The sequence below is a fragment of the Perca fluviatilis genome, chromosome 21, assembly GCF_010015445.1.
Source record: "Perca fluviatilis chromosome 21, GENO_Pfluv_1.0, whole genome shotgun sequence".
Taxonomy (NCBI): domain Eukaryota; kingdom Metazoa; phylum Chordata; class Actinopteri; order Perciformes; family Percidae; genus Perca; species Perca fluviatilis.
In genome coordinates, this window is record NC_053132.1 from 11143384 (window position 1) to 11165180 (window position 21797).

The window sequence follows — 21797 nt, forward strand, 5'->3', positions numbered from 1 at the left end:
TATCTGTCTGTTTTGTGTAAGTGATTAGGCTGAAGGAAGAAATCAATTGTAATGACTCGAAACACTGAACCTGTCAAACCGGTTGGAGAGGAAAGTGTAGAAAGACGCACGCACACACCTGGTGCGGTGAAAGAGTGACGTCACCACAGAGGTGAAGAACAAGGAAGACGAGTCCATCCACCGGTAGAGGACAGAAGTCATAACCAAAATAAAGAGGCGTCCCTGTGTACTTATTGAAGCGTAATTTGTTGATAAACTAAGTGCCATTAAGTGTAAGGTGAGTGGAGGAATGGTCCGCAGCTGTACCTACGGCTGGTGCGCTCGGTTTGTGGAGCGACACCAGTCAGCGTTGAATTTTGCGCTGCTGGTCGTCGGTTACATCCTTTATCTCCTGATCGGCGCCGGGATCTTTTCCGCCATCGAGCTGCGCTACGAGCAGGAGCTCCGTCAGGAGCTGAAAGCGGACCAGCAGGACTTCCTGAGCAGCAACCCCTGTGTGTCCCAAGAGCGCCTGAACGAGCTTCTGGCACGCGCGCTAGAGGCCAGTAAGTATGGAGTGTCCGTGCTGGATAACGACACCGAGCGAAACTGGGACTTTGTGTCCTCCCTGTTCTTCACCAGCACCGTGCTGACCACCACAGGTGAGGCCCGGGGACTCTAACGACCCCCCCTTTCTCTCCCCCTGTACTTAAAGGAGGCTGTAACTCCCGACTTGATGGTATACAATACAGTGTGAAACCCATACGTATTTATTAACGGGGTCACCAACATCTAGACCTGCCATATTAGAAAATAAGGATACTTTCCCCCTTCAGCAGATGAATGTGAAAGCAGGCTTTTAGTGTCAAACTCTGCACATATCGTTCTGCACAGTGAAGGTCAAACAGCCAAGCAAAAAGCATTTTTGACTGGAGGCAGACTTTAATAAACCAAATGTCCTATTTTAAATATCAGTTACAGAAAAGCCATACATTACAACAACCTTTGGTTTGCCAGTTTTGTGAAGAATCCCTCTGGCTGGCTGGTTTATCTTTATATGGTAATATTTGCAGTTCTAGATGTTGGTAACCCATGATTAATCAATATGTCTGGGTTTCACACTGTCTTGTAAACCAGTGTGCTAGGCGAGGCCAAAAACCTGCTAGAAGATCATTTTTCATTCCTGGTAATCAAAGTTGTACTTATTAGTGGCTTGCGGCAGCTTTTCACAGAATTAGTAAATTATTTAAAGTTGCAGTCAAGGGTCAAACTTGTCTTTTCAAAAGAAGATACTGTCTTTTCTATCTAATTATTGTTATGTGTGTAGCTTCCCAGGATCTAAGCGGCTCTCTCACCTCTAATTACACCCTTGTAATTAAGGCTGTGCTGCACTTGTGGTTGTGTTTTTTTTAGGTTATGGCCATACTGTTCCTCTCTCAGATGAAGGGAAGGCCTTCTGTATTTTCTACGCCCTCTTTGGCATCCCTGTTACCCTCTTCTTCCTCACTGTTGCGGTGGAGAGAATCATGGTCCTGGTGACTCGACGTCCAGTGTCCTATTTCCACCGTCGATGGGCCATGTCCAAATCGAAGTTAGGCGCCATACATGCTACCTGCCTAGCCATCATCATGGCCCTGATCTTCCTCATCATCCCTGCGTGGATCTTGTTCAGCATTGAGAAAGACTGGAACTTTCTGGAGTCTCTGTATTTCTGTTTCATCTCTCTGACCACCATTGGCCTCGGGGATTATATCCCTGGAGAGGCCAGGAATGAAGAGGACAACCCACACCCACAGCTCTACAGGCTTTCTATTACAGGTGAGATGGGGGCTGAATATACTTTCATTGCTGCCAGTTGGAAGCCTTTTATCTCCAAATAAACACTTAATCCATTAACTCATCGATTTAGAAAAGGTTTCAATAGCTCAAGCATTAGTGCATTTTCTTATCCTGCAGAAAAGTGCTTCCCAACCTTGTCACATTGTGACCCCTGAAAACAAAGCATTATTTATTTGTGTATCATTGTCCCAATTAGAATAAGTCCATGAGCTATAACCCGTTTAAGCAAGCCAAACACACAGTACAGCTAACGCTAATGGGAATGTCATTAGTTTTGCAGGAATTTGGGCATAAACCAAAGTAATGGACTGATTGAAATATTGACCGGATTATGGCGCTAGATGAAAAGTCAGGGGAAACCCCAAATTTCACGAGATTTTGAAATAACGGACTTCCACGCTGGGAGCCACTGCTGCAGGGGACCTGCGTGTGATCACTTAACTGAGATCCAAACAACAATCACAATACATGTTTTTTTATTGCACATTCACAATATGTGCATAAGAGGATCGTCATGTTTACCACCATTTACCATTGGAGCTTTTCTGTTTGACAAGGTTAAACAAAGCAATGACTATTAGCGACTACACCCTTTATTTATACTCCAAACCTTGATTTGATCTTGTGTGTGTGTGTGTGTGTGTGTGTGTGTGTGTGTGTGTGTGTGTGTGTGTGTGTGTGTGTGTGTGTGTGTGTGTGTGTGTGTGTGTGTGTGTGTGTGTGTGTGTGTGTGTGTGTGTATGCGCGCGGCTCTCCCAGTCTACTTGCTGCTGGGCTTGGTGTTTGTCCTGGTGGTGCTGGAGACGTGTTGCGAGCTTCCCCAGATGAGACGCCTCAGACAGAGGTTCTACCAAGAAAGGGTTCGGGAGCTGGACTCCGAGACCACCAACATCATCGAGCAGGATCACATGAGCGACCCCTCGCATCACATGACGGATCACCTACCAGTCATCCCTTCTGTGTCAGAACAGGCTGCGTCTCTACAGCAGGATGGGAAGTCAATGCCTTACACCCCAGTATCAGAATCTGCAGTTGACAGCAAACTGAGATGACACATTGTCTGGAAAACATTGTATTTGAGGGACTGATCTATAAATTTGTGCTCCATTTGTGACTGCTCAGGACATACCTGCTTTGACCTCTAAATGTGTACGTATATAAGGAGCTTGTGTTTACAGTATCTACATGTAAGATGGGTTTCTTAATCACTTAAAAATGGCTTTCTGCCATTGTCAACACCAACTGACATTTGTGGCGTAATAGCAGGAACCACCCACAGACTATCAGGATGGCATTGTTTTCTTGTTCTCCCCTGTAGCTCCATTCCCTGCAGATAAGAACGAGATCTGTGACACAGAGGAAGGGCTGGGCCCCCAAACGGAGGGAAGCCCTACATGGTTCAACTTCCTGCCAACGTTTTGATGTCGTAATTCCAAAGTGGAACAGTTTGCTCTAGAGGATTTCACATCCGCTCTTAGCGCTTTATATAATCAATGGTGCTATTTGCATAGGAAATTTGCCTTCTTGGAAGTAGTATAGCAGTACCAGGGGAATTAGGCGTACTATCAGTTGGCCTACTGTACATTATGTGAAAAGGATTCCAAGAACAAGATAATTTATTTGAATAACAAAGTACCGTAATAGAAACCTGTCAATATAACGCAATACAGTTCAACAGCACCACAAACTGCAGTCTCCATAATGACCATACTGTTGAATCAACCCCTCTCTAAGAGTTTCAACAAAAACTGAACACTATAACTTTCAAGAAGGTAGGATTTAATGCAGCACCGTTGTATTAGACTGCATTAGTTCCAGCTAGATTTACCTAATAAACTGGCAACTGAATGTGCTGTATTTCAATTGGGTAATTATTCAGCAATGCATGGCCTCTCACCACTAGATGGCAGCACTTTCATTTTCTTTACAAAAGAGATTTGCTTAAGGTTTTTTGTTACAGGGAATGTATCTTTCATGCTGCTCAGGGGAGATCCTTAAAACACAAATATGCAATAATGTGTCATTGTTACAACTGAGGGTGAGGGAGCATGTTTTTATTATCCATTTTATTCACACGTGAAAGTCTTCCAAAGATCATTTTGCTGCCTGTTTTCATTGTCATTTTGCAGGATTATGGGGTTTAATCAAGAGAAGAACATTATAATGGTATTTAAAAAAAAAAGAAAAGTGTAAATAAATCATGTAACCTTTAACTTTTTTTTTTATTTATTTACAAATTACAAGTGATTTAAACATTTTATATAAACCTGGGTTATTTAATTTATACAGTATCATATTCACATCATATGTCAAGACACATACATGCAGACTGATGTGGGCTCACACATTCAAGCGCAAACATTCAAATTCAAACATACACACAAAGACACAGAAACTGTCCTTTAACCAAAGAAGTAGATTCCCTCTTTAGAAAGAGTAGAGAAAGTATTTGTCCTTCTGAAATGTCCTTTTATCCGCATGAGCTGCGGGGCTGTTGATGTGCAGCAGATGTTGAAACTTTGACCTCCCCACAAAAGCTGCAAAGTGTAAAGTTGACTATTATATTCACAAAATGATAGAATAGCCAACTCAGAAGCCCTTACAGACATTCCGTTCCTCACCGTCACATATACGTGCATCTTTGTGTGTTTATGATTATACGATCTGTGGATGTTTGGAGCAGCGGGGCCAGAGAGGGCGCAGGCTGAGGATGAAGAGGATGAAAATCAGTACTGCGATAATGGTTACTATGGAGACATAGCCGGCGTGGGGCAGGGGGGGAGAGTCAGGAGCCTCAGCTGGAATCATATTGGTCAGATTCAACATGTAGCCCAGCGTCCAGCCTGCATCACTGCCTTTTATCTGGAGACAAACAGGAAAAGGGAAGACTCACTGATACGGCACGCCAGTACATGTCTCACACTTCTGCTTACATAAATATTGATACTTTTGCTGAAGTGGAATTTTAAATGGAGAATTCTCCAACCATCACAACTACATGTTGTCTGCAGGGGACATGGAAGAGGGCTTGACATTATTTTATGCAGCAATTCCTTTAATCCAAGACAATTTTCTCTTTAGAGAGATGGTAAAAGAAACCTTGAATGCTGAACCTACATGTTTAAACCCAACTCTTATCCTAAACCTAAGCCTAACCTAACAATAATTTTAAACCAGTACAAATAATACTTCTTTTTTAATGTAAGATTTAGTTGCTTCCGTTTTAGGGTCCTGGTATTGTGCATGCTGGCTGTGCTGTTCCTACTTTGACATATCACAAGATCTGCTGTGTAAAAGACCTGCACAGTATCAAAACAATACAGAAAACAAATGTAGTAACTTTACAACACAATAACATATACAAAAATAAAAAAATATCCTGATTAATTGCCTGATGAAAAACAAGTGAATTTAGATGGCTTATGTATATCTATCTTTCAAAACTGAATTTCCAAATTGATTTTAACATCCCATTATTTTTCTTTTTAATTTGTCCTATTCATTGATGGATTAATGCTAATATGTAAATAAGTTTAATAATGAATTTGAATTGCCAATTTATATTTCAATTATTAAAATGCCTTTTTAATTATTTATTAATGAATTAAGATTTTATTAGTAACATATTTTAATAATTCCTGTTTTTATGCTTTCTAACTTTTTAATTTTATTTTGGGGGGGCATTTAAGCCTTTAATCACCAGGACAGCATGAAAGGGGAGAGAGAGGGGGAAGACGTGCGGGAACCCTGCCGCAGGTCGGATTCAAACCCTGGGCCAATGCGTCGAGGAATAAACCTTTTCATATGGGCGCGCGCTCTACCAACTGAGCTCCAATCGACCACTATGGGATTCGTAATTTAGCTTCCCGGACGCCCGTGCTTTCTAACTGTTTACCTGACACATGTGATCCTCCATAGCACCACCATCACAGGCTGCTTAGCTACCAGCTGACTAGTTACGTCCAATTATATTCACGCAGGTGTGCAGCGCGGCCATTACAACCAGACACCTGTCCTGTCCTACTGTGCTCTACGCTCATGTCAACGTCGTTTTCTACCGCAGTTGACCTGACACCATAGATTTATATATATATACGTATGACCTGCAACAGTCCACTGCGTTACGAGACTCGAAACAACCGTCAGCGTGTTTACTGTCTGTTACCACTGATGAGGGGCTACAAATCACCACTCCCTCGCCGTTATGCCTGGATCTACGGTAAGTAGGCTACCTGCTCCTGTGCTGCTTGTGCTTTAATTAATTGATTTTATTTGGCCCGGCGGGCTGTTTTTCTGTTGTGTTTCAGGGAGGATGTAGCGCTGTTGCTACTTTAGTTTGAATTTAGCTTGACTTATTTGCGTGTTGCTTCTGCACGCTCATCCGCTGTCCGCTGCTTGTATCTATGTAGGCTACTGTAGCAGATTAGCTTATTTAGTAGTTTGTTTGTAGGCTACTTTGGCGTGCATTGTGATGTCTTGCTTTGTTGACCATATTACTTCTGTTTTGGGCTGAAATGGTTTTGGTGATATTTTCCAATGGTGCCATGTTTGAGGGGGGTGGGGGTGTGACTCACTGCAGTTTAGGTAAATAGATATAGATGAGGATAATATTGTCTTGCTCCCATTATTTCCTTGTAATATAGGCCTCATGAAAATGCTGAAGGATAAGTAGTCCTATTTTATAATTTTTCTTGTATTTAGCTAGCATAAGGAAATATTTTCCTCAATACATTTAAACACAGTTGACTATGTAAAAGCTTTACTTTTCTTTATACCATCATTAAGGCTAATGTTTCCTGGTCATTAGCTTCAAGATAGGGGAAATGGTCTGGCTTTTGAAAAGAGCATCTACGAGTATTTCACTATCAAGATGTTATTGGTTGGTGGTGGCTTTGCAGGTAGAAGTGGTTGACAATTAATTGCATGGATCTGCTGTTAATCTTTAAGAAGGGAACCATCATTTGTATTGAGGGATCAGTTTTCTCAGCAGAATCATCATAGCTGTTTTTATTCTAAAGAGCCTCCTAAAACAGCAGAGACCTTTTTAACCAAATAACAAAAATAACCATTTACTGTAACTGTCAATTCCTTGACACAAGCATCTCCGACTGAACCTGAGGAAATGCGTATAAGGTGACTTGTTATTGATTGCCGTTGTCTAGTAAGGTTGCTGTGGGTTTTCTTTAGACTGTAGTTCTTAATTGAGCAATCAAGTAGACTTGTAAGCTACAAGTAATGCTATTAATATCAATGTGTTGTCAAGGTTGTTGGACAAAGAAATATCAAGGCATAGGATCTGGGACACACACACACACACACGCGCGCGCTCTGATGTGTGTGAGATAGGAAGGGAGTGGACTGTGATCTACCGACCTCTTTGATGAATTTTATGTCGGAGTAGCTCTCTGAGGTGAAGTTGTATCCTTCTGTCAGCAGGGTGAGGATGTACGTGCCAGCGAAACAGTACTCAGCCAGGTACTTTAATTTAATGTTCGGATGCTGCTGCCTTATCTGTTCAGCAATTCAAATGCAGTGATATGATTAATGTACAGTACACATAGTGCAGGACATAGATACGTAAGACAGGAAAGCAGGAAAATATGGCAGGATATTTATTTTGTGTCTAACTGATGCATAAATATGCCTGACCTGATTCCAAGGTGTAGCGCAGTAGTCTTTAAGCTTCTCTTTGACAGTGTCAAGTGGGATGGATGTATTGGTCAGATTGAGGAAGTTCATTACAAAGTAGTAAGCAGAGAATGCCTACAGACAGACAGACAGACAGACAGACAGACAGACAGACAGACAGACAGACAGATTAAAATGCCTGGTATCTTTAGCAAATTATGTAATCTTATAAATAGTTTATTCTCATGAGGTTTTTTTACTGGCCCCACTGACTCAGAGTTTTTTTTGTCTTTGGTTTGCAAGGAGCTGTGCGGCTAGGATATATGCCATATTCAACAGCAACATGTCTTTTCAGTGAGGTCTGGATTGTTTACTGTTTTTGGAAAAGTTGAAGTTCAAAAAGCTATATAAGAAAATGCTATTCACCCATAATATATTGGGGTGGCAGGCATCTCAGACATAGATTGAATAAAACCCCAAAATATCTGCATGGCTAGAGTGGCAGTAGCTCAATCCGTGGGGATTTGGGTTGGGAACCGGAGGGTCGCAGGTTCAAGTCCCAGTACGGACCAAAGTACAGAGTGTGGATTGGTAGCTGGCGAGATGCCAGTTCACCTCCTGGGCACTGCCAGGTGCTCTTGAGCCCCCCCCCCACCGCTCAGGGCGCTGGTCCAGGCACTGGCAGCCCACTCACTCTCCATTTGTGCATGAATAGGTTCTGAGCATGTCTGTGTGTATTTCAGGCCTGTGTGTAGTGATTTCTAACGGAGTGTAAATTGTAATTTCCCCACTGGTATAAACAGTATAAATTATAATTAAATAAATACTACAACAGATACTGCTAGAATTAAAAAATATATATAAATTTTATCTATAATTTGGGTGAACTTTGGGACACTTTTTTTTTTTTTTTTTATAAGCAAATTACTTCATATTCTGAGGCAGATCAGGAACAATTCACAGTGCTCAGTGAACAGTGATTATTACATTTGATAAAGCCGTATGTTGTGTAACTCTTGTAGCTACGTTGATTGTGTAACCCTTCAAAAAACATAGGCCACTTGTTAATAAATAAAACCTGATAACTGTGTTACATTACCCCAAATGGCCCTTGCAAAAGTGGCTGGAAGACCCCATTGAAAGAGCATCGGCTGTATTTGCAGGAATTGAAATCGAAGATACTTTTGATGTTTTTCTGGCATTCTAAGAAGTTTCCGTTCCCTGAGTGAATGAAGGTTGCAGGAGCTCCTTGGGGTTTCCTGTCTGACACGCAGGGGCTGTCATAGAGGACCGAGTAGTTCTTTGTCACAGTGTAGCCAGGGTGAAAACAAGGATCTAAAACTGTTCCTGGACCTGCCTAGGGGAGGAAGCAAGAGACACAGAGAGAAGGCTAATTAAATTGAAAGTCAGCATTACTGCACATTTCAGCATATCCTGTCTCTATTAAAGATAATTACATTTGAAGCAATCTCAGATTAGATTAGTTTTGAACAACCCATTATTGTCGAATGAGAAAAAAGAAGAAATTTACTTGAGACTGGTGTGCCAGCGTCATTCGTAGCGCTTGGTCTTTCCCGTAACACAGGAAGCTGTGAGTGTACAGGTTATAGTCATTTCCGTAGAGTCGGAAAGTCACAGAGTTTCTGGGTGACTCTGAGCCGTTGTAATTATCAGATACAAAGCTAATCTGAGTGGAGGCGCCACCGAGGTCAAGGGCCCCTGTGGTTTCCAAGCCCTGTAACAGACAAAAAGGCATTGAAGTCTGTGCACAGCAGAACACCCTGACTGATGCACACAAAGCACATTTGAAAGTGGACAAACTTGCACGTATGCAGTGTGCAGACATACGCACATACAGACCTGTTTGAGGCGGTCATCCAAGTAGTTGACTGTGACCCAGCCAAAGGAACCCTCCTCTTGGCCGCTGAGTATTCTCGCTCCCTGATAGGAAAAGGGGAACTTTTTCAGGGCTTCCTCCACAGCCTGAAATACCTTGTCTGACGCTACGCTGTTCTCCATACTGCACACACAACACAAATTCATTAGACTGATTCACGTCCATAATTCAAATCAGTACAGCAACCCATAAACAATACTGTATCGTGTATAATAAATTTGACCCTAACATATTCACCGCTCTGGCTGTGAAGTTCATGTGGAGATAAATCACAAAACAGGCATATGGAAAAGGCTACAGATGGTAGCACTTTGACTGCCAGCACAAACACCATTACAGAGTAAAGGGTTGGGATACACCAGTGCAGAGGTGGGCCAGCAAGGCCTTCTCTACTGGCTTCAGTCACCGTGTATTCATGTCTCTGCAATAGTGATAATTAATAATAATAGTTTCTGTAGGATAGTACGGAAGGCCCAGGTGTAAAATACACAACCCGCCACTGCACCAGTGTCAGCATGAAAAGGCTTGCTGTGTTTGGTTACACGTGTGCCGTACTTCAGCAATCTCATTCCAGCAGTAGCACCCAGATAAAGAGGGGTCTCGTGGTGTCTTTTTCCAGGCACCAGCTGCTCGGCCTCCTGCATGCATTCTCTCAGAGACTCCCCTGCCTTCAATGGATCGGACGCATAGCTGGAGATACCTGGACCTGCAGGTTGAGCAAAATGTCAAGAGGAGAGTGAAGTCATTTAGCTTAAATTTAGCAATCATAAAACATAGTTCAAAGATGCTAGCCTGCTTGGGAATTGAAGGTCATCTGTACAAATCCATGAACTGAAAAGGAATTTGCTGTGGAGAAGAAAGCTTGGTGACATTTGTTTGCCTGTCAGTGGCGTCATATCCCATTTGTGCATGAGTCAGCATTGTTTGTCTGCCAGAATCTTTCATGAATGTATTTTATTCAGTTTTAAGCCACATTTTAATGTTGCACTTTTTAGATCTTGATAGTTTCTAACCATATACTTTAACCGGATGAAGGATTCAAATCATCTGACATAAAGCTAGAAAATATTCGACCAAAATCTATTTATTTACTAATTTACATTTACTACTACATACTTGACGTATTCGAAAGCTAAACCCAATTTTCATCGTCATAGGTTTCTCACTTTATAATGAGCATTCAGATCTGCAGCCAAAAATGTAAATCATTAATAAAACTACAATAATCCATTAAGTGTGGAGTTGTAAATGTTAATGAGCTTTTGATAAATAGATTTTGTCTGCAGATGCCTTTTTTAGGGAAGGTAAACTGTTGTAGAAACAATTAGCTGATATACTGAATCCATTATTTACAACTTATTAACCTATTATAAAGTACTATTGCTATCAAAAAGTGTGTCAGGAACAATTCAGTGCTCAGTGAACAGTGATTATTACATTTGATAAAGCCGTATGTTATGTAGGCCTAACTTTTGTAGCTACGTTGATTGTGTAACCCTTTTTCATAGGCCACTTGTATATGCTTATAAATAAAACCTGATAACTGTTACATTACACCAAATGACCCTTGCAAAAGTTTCTGTTGCCGTTAATCAGAAGAATTGGAAAAAAAAAATTCTTATCTGTTATACAGCGTTTACATTCACAAAAAGCCACCCACACCTTTTGCGGGAAGGTGCCGCATTGTCAGATTTTGCATGAATGCGGAGCTTCATCCTGTGGCATGAAGTACAAGATGCAGAGGGGCATGACAAAGTAGTGGTAATCGGAATGAGAACGGGCTCCACATCTGCACGCTGGTATTGGGTGGGGGTAACACACCCACGTGGGGCCCAAAGGTTCTTTGCGGACGCCCATAACGTCCCGCACGCAGCAAAATGGTAAGAAAAGAGAAAATATATGCAGGGGGCAGAGTCTCTGCACATACAGACACCACCAAACACTTTTAGTGGCTCATAAGTGATGATTGAGATGGCTTACTTTTTTATTATTCTATACATGGTTTTTTAGGCTCAAGATTCGATTCAAAAACGATTCTCGATTTTATAAAAAGGAAAAAAAAAAAAAAAGATTCACAGTATGTAAATGTAGTTACTTTTCCCATGTGATTGCAGTAGACGTACAATTTAAAAGAAACTCAACAAATTAAATATAGTATGATATTACTTTATATGTCTTTAATACAAAAATAAAAACTTTTGCCACTAAAAAGTGCCAAGCTTTGGCCAGCTTTCAAATACTGCTTTTTTCGGCCACCGGAAGCCCGCGCCTTTTTCCCCAGGATCTTCCTCCGGAGCTAGCCACGGAGATTAGCAAGGCCATGACCGCCACCCTCACCACGGTGGCGTTGTCCAGAGTCATGGCGTGGCAGACTGTGGCCCAGCGAAACATCTGGCTCCACATGTCGCAGCTACCCACTGAGCTCAGGCGCGAGCTTCTGTACGGCCCCATAGCTCCCGATGGACTATTTGGGCCCCGTCATCAGACAGTCACGTCCCTCCTTCACCAAGCAGCCGAAGACGCGGAGCGGCTCCGTAGGCTCGGCTCTTGGAAGCCCGTTCCCCCAGAGCAGTGCCGTCGCCATGACAACCGCCATAAAATGCTGCGGCGGCGTCTTCCCAGGCTTCGAGCTCCGCTCCTCCGCACTATCTCCAAACATTAGTGGATAATGATTGGCTCCATCTACAGTCAAAGCCTACGCAGCGACCATCTCATCCTTCCACGAAGGCTATGGAGAGAGGATGGTTTTTGCGCACCCCCTGGTAAAGCGTTTTCTTGAAGGGGGTCAGACGACAGAAACCCGCCGTGCACCCTCTCACACCCCAATGGGACATAGCACTGGTGCTTCGAGCTCTGGAGAAGCCTCCTTTCGAGCCCCTAGCACAAGCCTCTCTCAGGTTGCTGTCACTAAAAACGGCGCTCCTCCTTGCCTTGACGTCAGCCAAGAGAGTGAGCGACTTATGTGCGCTGTCAGTTTCACTGTCCTGCCTCTCCATTAGAGGGGACGGGAGCGCAGCCGCCTTACAGCCAAACCCCTCATTCACACCAAAAAATTCTAACTAATTATTTATAATATAATTTATTTAATCAAGGGTTTTTCCCCCCGCCTCATGACAACGACGCGGAGAAGGTTTTCCACTGGTCATGCCCGGTGCGCGCGTTATCACGGCACGTTTTACGCACGGCGGACATAAGGCAGACACAGCAGCTGTTTGTACACTATAGGGAACACTCCCAAGGAGCGGCCCTTTCAAAACCGCGTCTGTCTCACTGGCTGTGCAAGGCTATCACCCAGACCTATAACACGGGCATCCGGGCACACTCTACGAGGGCACTTTCGGCATCGGCGGCTCTGTTCAAGGGCATAAAAGTAGCCGACATCTGCGCAGCGGCATCCTGGGCATCTCCATGCCCTTTCATCCGTTTCTATCTGCGCAATATGTCTGAGCCCTCTATGGCGGTTCTCGGTTCTATCCTCACTCAACGTCGAATAATGCGCCGTTGTACGTGTGCTCTGCCTGCCTGCTTCCTCCCCTTTTGCGCTGGGTGCTGGGAGGAGAGCGGTGCCTCATATATATATTGTCACTATCTCTCTCACTAACCATGCACACCTACAATCATGATATGTACCGCTGCATGTGTAGGTTACTCGTCTGAGACCCTCACCCCCCCTACACTGGGTGGCTGAGAGGAACATGGACGTCCCATAATTGTCAATCAATTACAACTCTCACTATCATGCACGCCTACACTCATGGCTTGGGCTTTGCAGCCAGCTAGGTCAAGTCATTACCATGGCAGGCTCTTTTACCAGAATAACGCTTCTGATGCGATCTTCTGCCAGTGCATGAGAGAGAGAAAAAAGTCTGTTCTGCTTGTGGACCCTGTGTCGCAGGAGGCATTGACTACATCAGCTTCGCCCTAACCCAATAGCGTAGCCTTAGAGGGCGAAGCCTATACGAAATAGAACGATAGTTACGTTATTGTAACTAGGGCTGTGACGATAACCGCATCACCGCAATAAAGGTGGTGACGTGCCACTACCGCGGTCATGACGTCATCACTGCCATCACCGCATATTTTTTTTTTTTTTACCTTTTTAGCTCACGTAACTTACAGGAGAACAGATATTGTGTGATATGACATATAATGAAAGCAATAATCATTGTGTAGTTATCCTCATCGACTGTCTTCTATCCTACATTCAAGAGTTTATGGAGAGAAAAAAAAAGTTGCCCGTCACTTCAGCTTTGCACATGAGGATGGACAGTCCATTGAGCTGAGGTGGACGTGGACACATTAACGTTAACGCTGCAGTGTTTACCATTGCACATTAGCCTAGCAGCTAGCGGAGTTTCCTTCTGCTTATAGCTTAATCCTGACAAAACTGAACGGTTGAATCTCAGCCTGCATGCACGTTTTGTAGCCTAAACAGAGCAGCTTATATTGGTTCTTAGACAGAGCACTCTGTCTGCTCAGCTGCTAAGACCGCTGTGCTGCGGAGCGTCTTTCCTTGGCATTGTCGGCAAACCTTTTTTTTTCTTTTTACTTTATTGACAATAGAGCTTTCTGAACTGTCTGTGGAATAGATCAACGGAGATGAGAGAAAGCAGAGTGGCCATAAATGACAGCAAAACACAGTAAAGACTCACATTGAGCTGAAATGGAAACACTACGCTACGCACGGAGTGCCCGGTGGGCTAGTGGATGTCCTGTATAGGACAGATCATGCCTTCGCAGCGAAAGGTTTAGATTATTTCCCCCTCAAAATAGGTAATTGAGCACTGTAGTGGTTATGACCATATCGGTGACTATGTAACTACATGGAAACGGGATAAACGATGTCTGTGGCTTGCACAGTAATAGCGTTACTGAAGCTTAGCTGTTGCATGTCTCCTGGGAATTCAGTTGTAGCAGAAAAAGGTAAACTGTAGTGTGCAGATTGGAGCGTAGTGTGTGAAGAGTGAAAAGCGGAGTTGGAAAGAACGAGACTGACAGACAGAGGGAAAACAGGCAGATGAACTTGCTGCTCCAAGCACAAGCTAAAGCTAGCCTTCAGTAACTGGGAGACATAGCCACACCACCGGGCGCTCCGTGGATTTTTATTGGGATGATTATCACAGATGCCTGGCTGAATACACTCACCGGACGGCAGCTAGCAGCTAACGGCTAACAGCTATCTGGCTGTACACACTCACCAGAGGGCAGCTAGCAGCTAACAGCTACTACCGCACTACTGTTTTTTTTAGGGGGGAATACACTTCAAGACATGACATGACCGGTCTTCTGGAGGACATAGCCACATCACCACCGCTCCGTGGATTGTTATTGGGATGATTATCACAGAAGCCTGTCTGAATACACTCACCGGACGGCAGCTAGCAGCTAACGGCTATCAGCTAGCAGGGCAAGCTAGCTACCGGCAGGATCGAGACAGGGACCAGGGTAGGTGAATTTAAACAATGTCTGAGTTGAAAACGCATCTTGTTGACACGTAAGGGCCCTGTTCATGTGGCACATACATATTAATTGCATTTTGTGTCTGTTAAGAGGCACAAAGGCACTCTAAAACTTGCCCCGAGCACTGCCGTTTTAGCTCAGGGGACGCTTGTAGTACGTAGCTGTAGCTTCTCCGTGTTACCTGCACTGATTCGGGTCGGGGTTTTTTCTATCGAAAGTACTCGCGTAGCTATAGCGATCAAGATTAACGTAAAAATTGGCCGGAATTCTCCTTTAAGCCGATGTTTATCGGGGGGTAACGGCCATTCACTTTACCGGCGGTATTGACAACAGATAAAGCCACTGTGTCTTTAGAAGCTCAAGCTTGTTGTTTTATTGTTTACTTTACATCATCTTTGCTATCTCTTTTTCCTCTCGCTTTTCCTCACAGCAGCACTCATACGCTGCTCTCTGTTACCGCTTGCTCTCCACACAGGCACTGACGTCAATCACTTAAGGCCCCCTGCCATTCTCGCTCTAATTTACGCTACTCTTGTAAGGGGGTTGCGGTTAACCGCCATACCGCGGTGATATGTTGCTTCGTCACCGCGATAAGAAAAATACTATACCGTCACAGCCTTAATTGTAACTCCAGATTCTATGAGTATAGGCGTAGCCCTCTAAGATTCGGGCCACCTGCTCCTGTTAGATTAGCTGAAGAAAAAGCTGATGTTGGGAGATGAACAACGGGTCCGCTCTGTGTATATATATACTACAGGCCAAAAGTTTGGACACACCTTCTCATTCAATGTGTTTCTTTATTTTCATGACTATTTACATTGTAGATTCTCACTGAAGGCATCAAAACTATGAATGAACACATATGGAATTATGTACTTAACAAAAAAGTGTGAAATAACTGAAAACATGTCTTATATTTTAGATTCCTCAAAGTAGCCACCCTTTGCTTTTTTTTGATAACTCTGCAAACCCTTGGTGTTCTCTGAATGAGCTTCATGAGGTAGTCACCTGAAATGGTTTTCACTTCACAGGTGTGCCTTGTCAGGGTTAATTAGTGGAATTTTTTCCCTTATTAATAAAAAAAAAGCAAATGGTGGCTACTTTGAAGAATCTAAAATATAAGACATGTTTTCAGTTATTTTACACTTTTTTGTTAAGTACATAATTCCATATGTATTCATTCATAGTTTTGATGCCTTCAGTGAGAATCTACAATGTAAATAGTCATGGAAATAAAAGGAAACGCATTTGAATGAGGAGTGTCCAAACTGTACAGTATCTGCGGACGTAGTTGAAGCCCGTACTGTACTCAAGGGCGGGGAAGAAAATCTTCACGCATGCGCGAATGGATAAACTCAATAGCGTAGCCTTAGAGGGCTACGCCTATACTCATAGAATCTGGAGTTACAATAACGTAACTATCGGTACTTTAGGTAACTATCGGTACTTTAGGTTGTTGTTCGTCCACGTCTTTAATGTTGATCTCTAAGGTGATGGCGTACCATGTGAGTTCTCAAGTTTGTGGTGTTTCCAAAATACTTAACTTTCGCTTTGCAAAGCCTGCATATAGCATGATTCCTATCAAGTTCCGTCTTCCCCTCGAGGTTATAAAAGCCGAAATGTGCCCAAACTCTCGCCTTCAATGAGGATGGAGCAGGTTGAATAATTCTTTCTGTGAGGTTTGCCATTGTTTGCGCCGACTAAACTACTTCTGCAGCACTCGTTCTTCTTTTGATTATAAGTGCCCAGGCGTCAGTGTGAATTCGACGCAGCCACATCTATGGGAATGGCGAGCTAAACTCATTTCAGATACTCACCCCTAATAATTGGCATATTTAATAAGAATAAACACTCTAAGTTAAGTATAAATGTGCATGTTCATGTAAGCTTACGCGCACTTCTTTTAATATAATGCATTATCATTAGAATGTATGTGCAAAGTGTGTGTATGGGACGACATTGTGTGCTGCACATACCTGTGACTTTGCAGGAATGAGTCTGTTCAACTCTTCCAGTGTTGTTATCCTTCTCAGCTGGCCACTCATAGATGTACAGAGCTGTGTGGGAGGAGCCGGCGTCCAGCACAATCCCATACTGGAGTGGAGACAGAAGGAGGAATTCCAGTTCAGTGCTCAGTGACTAGCACTAGTTAGCTGGATGACTTCCATCCAGAAACAAAGTTCAAACATTCAGTGTGATGATTGTATAGTCCAAAGACAAACTTTGCAAAACTTTATCAGCAATACATTTATCAGTGCAAATAGAAAATTATTAGTTTAGGGCTGAAACAGAACCCCCTCCACTTTAATCAAAAATAGCTGCGAGTCTTTTACTGGGTCTGCATTTATGACACAAAGGAGTGGCGATTTAATATTCACATAAACATTCTCTTCCCTTATTTGGTAGGGGATTTCTAGAACTAGTAGTACAGGTTGAGGTCATATTGACAGAAGAGACCATATTTGGCTTGGGGACTTTGAACAGACATCCCACTGTAATGTAACTGCTGCACCCTCAGTGCAAGAAGGAGCGATACCGCAGGTCCTTTTTATTCCAGCAGCAGTCAGGCTCATTTATACAACATCCTAATGTAGCACTGCTAGCTGTTTCTGCAATATGAGGCATCACTGGACACTATTCTGCACTATGCTTTATTATTATTACTCTGTCACCTCCAATATTTAATTTCTATTCATCCGCACCTTACTCATCTGTATATCTGTGTTTGTATACTGTCTGTTTATAGAAGGGTGTTTATTGTGTAAATATGTTTTGGTTTATTACTATTATTACTATAACTAATTCTATTTTTTCTAATTCTTATACTTAATGTATATTTTTTCGCCTAGGTCTACCTAATGTGTATTTGTGTTATTCTGATGTGTGTAAAAAAAAAAAAAGTGGAGGGAACAGGCTATAGCATTTTTTTATTTTTAACAATGTTTTTATTAATTTCTCTCTCAACCTCTGCTGTACTACAACAATCAAGAAATTATATTTCATGACAGTGGCCTCCAGATTTTCTCATACACCCCAAATTTGCATCTCAATATTTATGTCAGTCTCTCCATGGACATACATTGCAACAAGGCTACAGCATTTTAGTATTTTCCTTTACTGTACCTTGTACTTTTGGGGGAGGGGCCTGTTCTGCAAAACTGCTACCGTCACCAAGGCAACAATCGCTATGACACCAATCACAGTGATGATGATGGCCACAGGCGTGTGCCAGGGGTTCTTCTCTTTCATCTCTGAGAGCGGGGGCGTAAACACAGACAGAAAAGACAGACAGGAAGGAGAAGCGAGAGGGTTGCCGGGGTAGAAAGGGGAAGATGGGGAAACATTGGAAAGAGGAATAGAGGGTTAGCCAATCTTGCATCCAGATGTGAGTGATGTCACCGCATGTGTGTGTTTGTATGATAGATAGTCTGTCCGGGGGGTTTGCAAAAGCTTTTAACTGTGTTGTTTTGTAACCAAGGACTATAGCTGGATTACTGATTTGGTATGTCTGAACTCATGCCAAACTGTTCCTTGATTCTAGAGGGAGTTGTTGATTCAGCCGCAGAACGTTTGAAAGGGAACTCCACCAAAGTACTTGACTAATGCTGAAAGATCAACAAGATTTCTTCTTTGGAAAATCATTAAAAGGAAACCGGTTTATTATTGTGGAAATAGCTGAAGTGTTTATACAACAAAAGAATGTTTGGCTATACAATCAAAAATTAGTCACTGCTAGTGAACAATAATTAATAATTTCCACATCCCGTTTTAGGTATTCTTTTAATCCTGATTATATTTGATCGCTGTGTCTGCTAATACTTTGTTCAGTTCCCATTCCTTCCTAAGTACTCATTGAGTTTCCACAGTTTACAAATAGGATTTTAAACACACACACACACACGTACACACGGTAGTGTAGATTGTATGCGCTTCTACAGTATATTTACAGTTCATCAAGAGACAAAAAGGGTGTAACAGGCTGTCTGTATTCATAAGGCTATTGTGATTTGAAGTGAGTGATGAACAAGATACCAGCCTGAATTGTAAAGACACACACACACACACACACACACACACACACACACACACACACACACACACACACACACACACACACACACACACAGTTGTTTGATTATCACCAGGGAAAGTAAACTGGCAGACATTATCTAGGTGCGCATGACCGCTGGCAAAGTATACACAATGTGGAAAGTGACCCGACTGTAGAGTACAGTACACATTTCATCAGAACACACACACACACACACACCGCTTTTCTGTTGCCCTGCATCATCAGGACCCGGAGCAGTGATAGTAAACCTGACCTTTGTCTACTGTGGGAAAACCCACAAAGACTGAAACTTGAAGCACATTAAAGCAGTGAGTCAATGGCAAACAAACAGCAAAAGAGAGTACTTACCTCTGTCTACTTCAATGAACTTACTGTACAACTGACAGGGGAGAGAGAGAGAGAGAGGTAAGTGAAAAAGAGTCTAAGTGGAAGGGAGAGGAAAATATGGGGAGGAGAGAATGGACAGGGGGAGGTAGCAGAGTGATATGATAAAGGGAGGCTTTTTCCGCCGGCCAGACAAAGGATAAGAATAAAGCTGTGTGCTTGTATCTTCCTGGTGGAGTGGCTCTGAAGCACTGAGTTTGGCATTTCCTCCCCAAGCTGGGGCCACAAAGCTGGTCACTATGGAGACAGCTAAAGTGTGTGTCTGTGCGTGTGTGCATGTGAAGCCCATTAAAAGGGTATCTCTCTCACTCTTTCTGTGAACTAATGAGTCACTCGCCCCAGCACTACTCTCTCTCTGTTCATTCTGTGGGGTGGGTAGGAGGGAGGGAAAATGGGGACTCCCTTGTTTAGCCACTTTTTATTGCAGGCAGGCTGTGATGTCATCTCTGTGACGGATTGGAATCCCCTGCTATTTTCTCTCTCTCTGTCTCTCTCTCTCTCTGTGTTTTAGAAGAATAGGGTATGTGCAGCAGACCCAAAACATGACTTGCCTGCAAATTTGTTGATCCATTCACAGATCCGTTCTGTTATTTCCCTCTCTTGCTGCACACATACAGATACACAAACTCACATATTTAAACACTTTAAAATACTGTCAACACTACATGCTTATATTGCTTATCATTCCCTAACCTTCCTCTTTTTGAGAGAGCTAAATGACTCAAAACCTCCCACATTGAGGAAGTACACACACACAAACAAACACTAAGCAAACAACCAACGTTTGCAGCTATTATTATTATTACTTATTGTTAAAACATTATCCAGGGACTGTCTAAACCAGATAGTCTGGCAGTAGTCCAGTTACAGTATTTATCATATTCACTCTCTATTCTTTATATGACCATCATTTTGTCATCCAGTTGAAATCTTCTATCTTTTTGTAAAAGTTAATGGAAATTACAGTCAGACTGATCTCTGTGCAGATTTATTGCAATGCATATTTCAACTAAATTAAACAAAATGTTACAATAAAATGTATAAAGCACCAGAGATAATAAATTACAAGTAAAAACTGGAAGTATGAAAGGAGAGAGCGAGACATGTCCAAATGCATGTGAAACGTCTCTGATTGCTTTAGAAACAAACGTGACTGACCGTCTGACACCTTGGATAAGAGCCATAGATCTAGAAAAATGCAATCACTTAAATGCACCTTTTTAAATGGATGTTGGTTGACAGCTTGTCTTGAGCTTTGTATCCGGGATGTTTTGTCTTCACTTTTGTACAGTGGGAGACAGCGGAGATGCGTTGTGATCTATATATGCAGTCTGTGGTTTAAAAATTCAAAATCATTGAGGAAAATTGCTTTCAGTTGTCTTAACCTTTTTTTGTTTTTACAGTTTAAACGGAAAACATTTGAAAGTCATTGGTATGCCAATTAAAAATTCCTAAAATATTAATAACACAAAATACAAGACAACGACCGTATTGGTGTCAACCATCAAAGGCTCATATATGGTGCCAGTCTTGGTGGAGGTCCAACCACTAACTCTGACTGGATGACTGTTGCTGCAACACCAGCATGTTGCTTCAGAGGGATGATGGGATTGAACAAACCCTTCCTCGAAGGCGTGTGGCCGCAATTAAGCAAAAATGAAACCATATGTGATTTCCACATATGTTTTTCTGTTTTACAACCTCTTCACATGCCTTGGTTTATTTTGTCATTACTATAGCTGTTTGTCAAGCAGACCTGTAATGTATAAGAACAGCTGCAAAGTGTCTGCCGGTAAAGTCAACAACCAGCCTTGGCATCAATGAACAAATCCGTTAATGACAGCTGGCACCAATTACAAACCTCTTCCTAGTTTAATTGTGGGACACATCAAAGTCTTTCAGGAAAGTTGTTACTTTCGAGCTAGTAAAGGTGCCTGAACATCCCCCTTCCTTCCATTTACAGTCAAGTTTGAACAATGTGTAGAACATTTAGTTTCCAGTTAAAGTCCTTACAGATTAAAGTAGGCAAAGACTGTTCTATTAGATGTAACCACTTAATGATGATGCTGCTGTTGGCAGAAAAACAGATACAGACCTACTGTAGTCATAAACACATGTTGAGACAACACAGGGCTTACCTGAGAAGCAAATTATGTGCATGAGATCATCAACTCTCATAGAACATCAACACAGACTTGCACGAAGTGGGCCACACACGTGCAGATTTGTATGTTTGTACTTAGGAGTTTTATTTACATTACGCAGTCCCTAATGACCACAACTACCATCCCAAACCTAGTCTCATCTCACCCTTAATATCAAGGTTTAACCTTTATGTAAATAAGTGACGACCAACAAAAATGTCCTCACTTTCCAACAGACGTACTGTATTTGCATGCACACAGATGCAATCTTGCACCAGAGTTTTTCCATGTCCGACCCTTCCATAAACACAAATGTAGTGTGAAGGTGAGGCTAGGATGGTTCAATCTATGACCTGATGAAAGACGGAGTGGTGGGACGAGGAGACCACTGAGA

At 42.5% G+C, this 21797-nt stretch overlaps 2 protein-coding genes across 7 annotated transcripts in view; one reads left to right on the forward strand and one right to left on the reverse strand.

Moving 5' to 3' along the window:
• LOC120550888 (potassium channel subfamily K member 1-like) lies at nt 1–4000 on the forward strand. Its single transcript, XM_039787827.1, has 3 exons — nt 1–641; nt 1393–1797; nt 2578–4000. The coding sequence occupies exons 1-3, from the start codon at nt 290–292 to the stop codon at nt 2868–2870; spliced, it is 1050 nt and encodes a 349-aa protein (XP_039643761.1). The 5' UTR covers nt 1–289; the 3' UTR covers nt 2871–4000.
• The window catches only part of entpd1 (ectonucleoside triphosphate diphosphohydrolase 1), a 25079-nt gene continuing 7139 nt past the window's right edge, over nt 3858–21797 (reverse strand). For 3 of the 6 annotated variants that reach the window (XM_039787820.1, XM_039787823.1, XM_039787822.1), the window contains 9 exons: nt 17927–18054; nt 16780–16897; nt 9899–10049; nt 9307–9466; nt 8978–9181; nt 8546–8803; nt 7468–7581; nt 7192–7329; nt 3858–4680 (listed from right to left, as the gene is read on the reverse strand). In XM_039787820.1, the coding sequence (XP_039643754.1) occupies nt 4474–4680; nt 7192–7329; nt 7468–7581; nt 8546–8803; nt 8978–9181; nt 9307–9466; nt 9899–10049; nt 16780–16897; nt 17927–18054 (1478 nt within the window). In that variant the 3' untranslated portion in view covers nt 3858–4473. Of the gene's footprint in view, nt 4681–7191; nt 7330–7467; nt 7582–8545; nt 8804–8977; nt 9182–9306; nt 9467–9898; nt 10050–16779; nt 16898–17926; nt 18055–19223; nt 19255–21797 lie in introns of all 6 variants that reach the window. The other 3 variants (XM_039787824.1, XM_039787826.1, XM_039787821.1) reach the window with 2 other exon arrangements.

Coding starts and splice junctions, on each gene's coding strand:
- LOC120550888 (XM_039787827.1), top strand. CDS start 290: ATGGTCCGCAGCTGTACCTACGGCTGGTGCGCTCGGTTTGTGGAGCGA. Junction 642..1,392: donor CACCGTGCTGACCACCACAG/GTGAGGCCCGGG, acceptor TGTTTTTTTTAG/GTTATGGCCATACTGTTCCT. Junction 1,798..2,577: donor CTACAGGCTTTCTATTACAG/GTGAGATGGGGG, acceptor CGGCTCTCCCAG/TCTACTTGCTGCTGGGCTTG.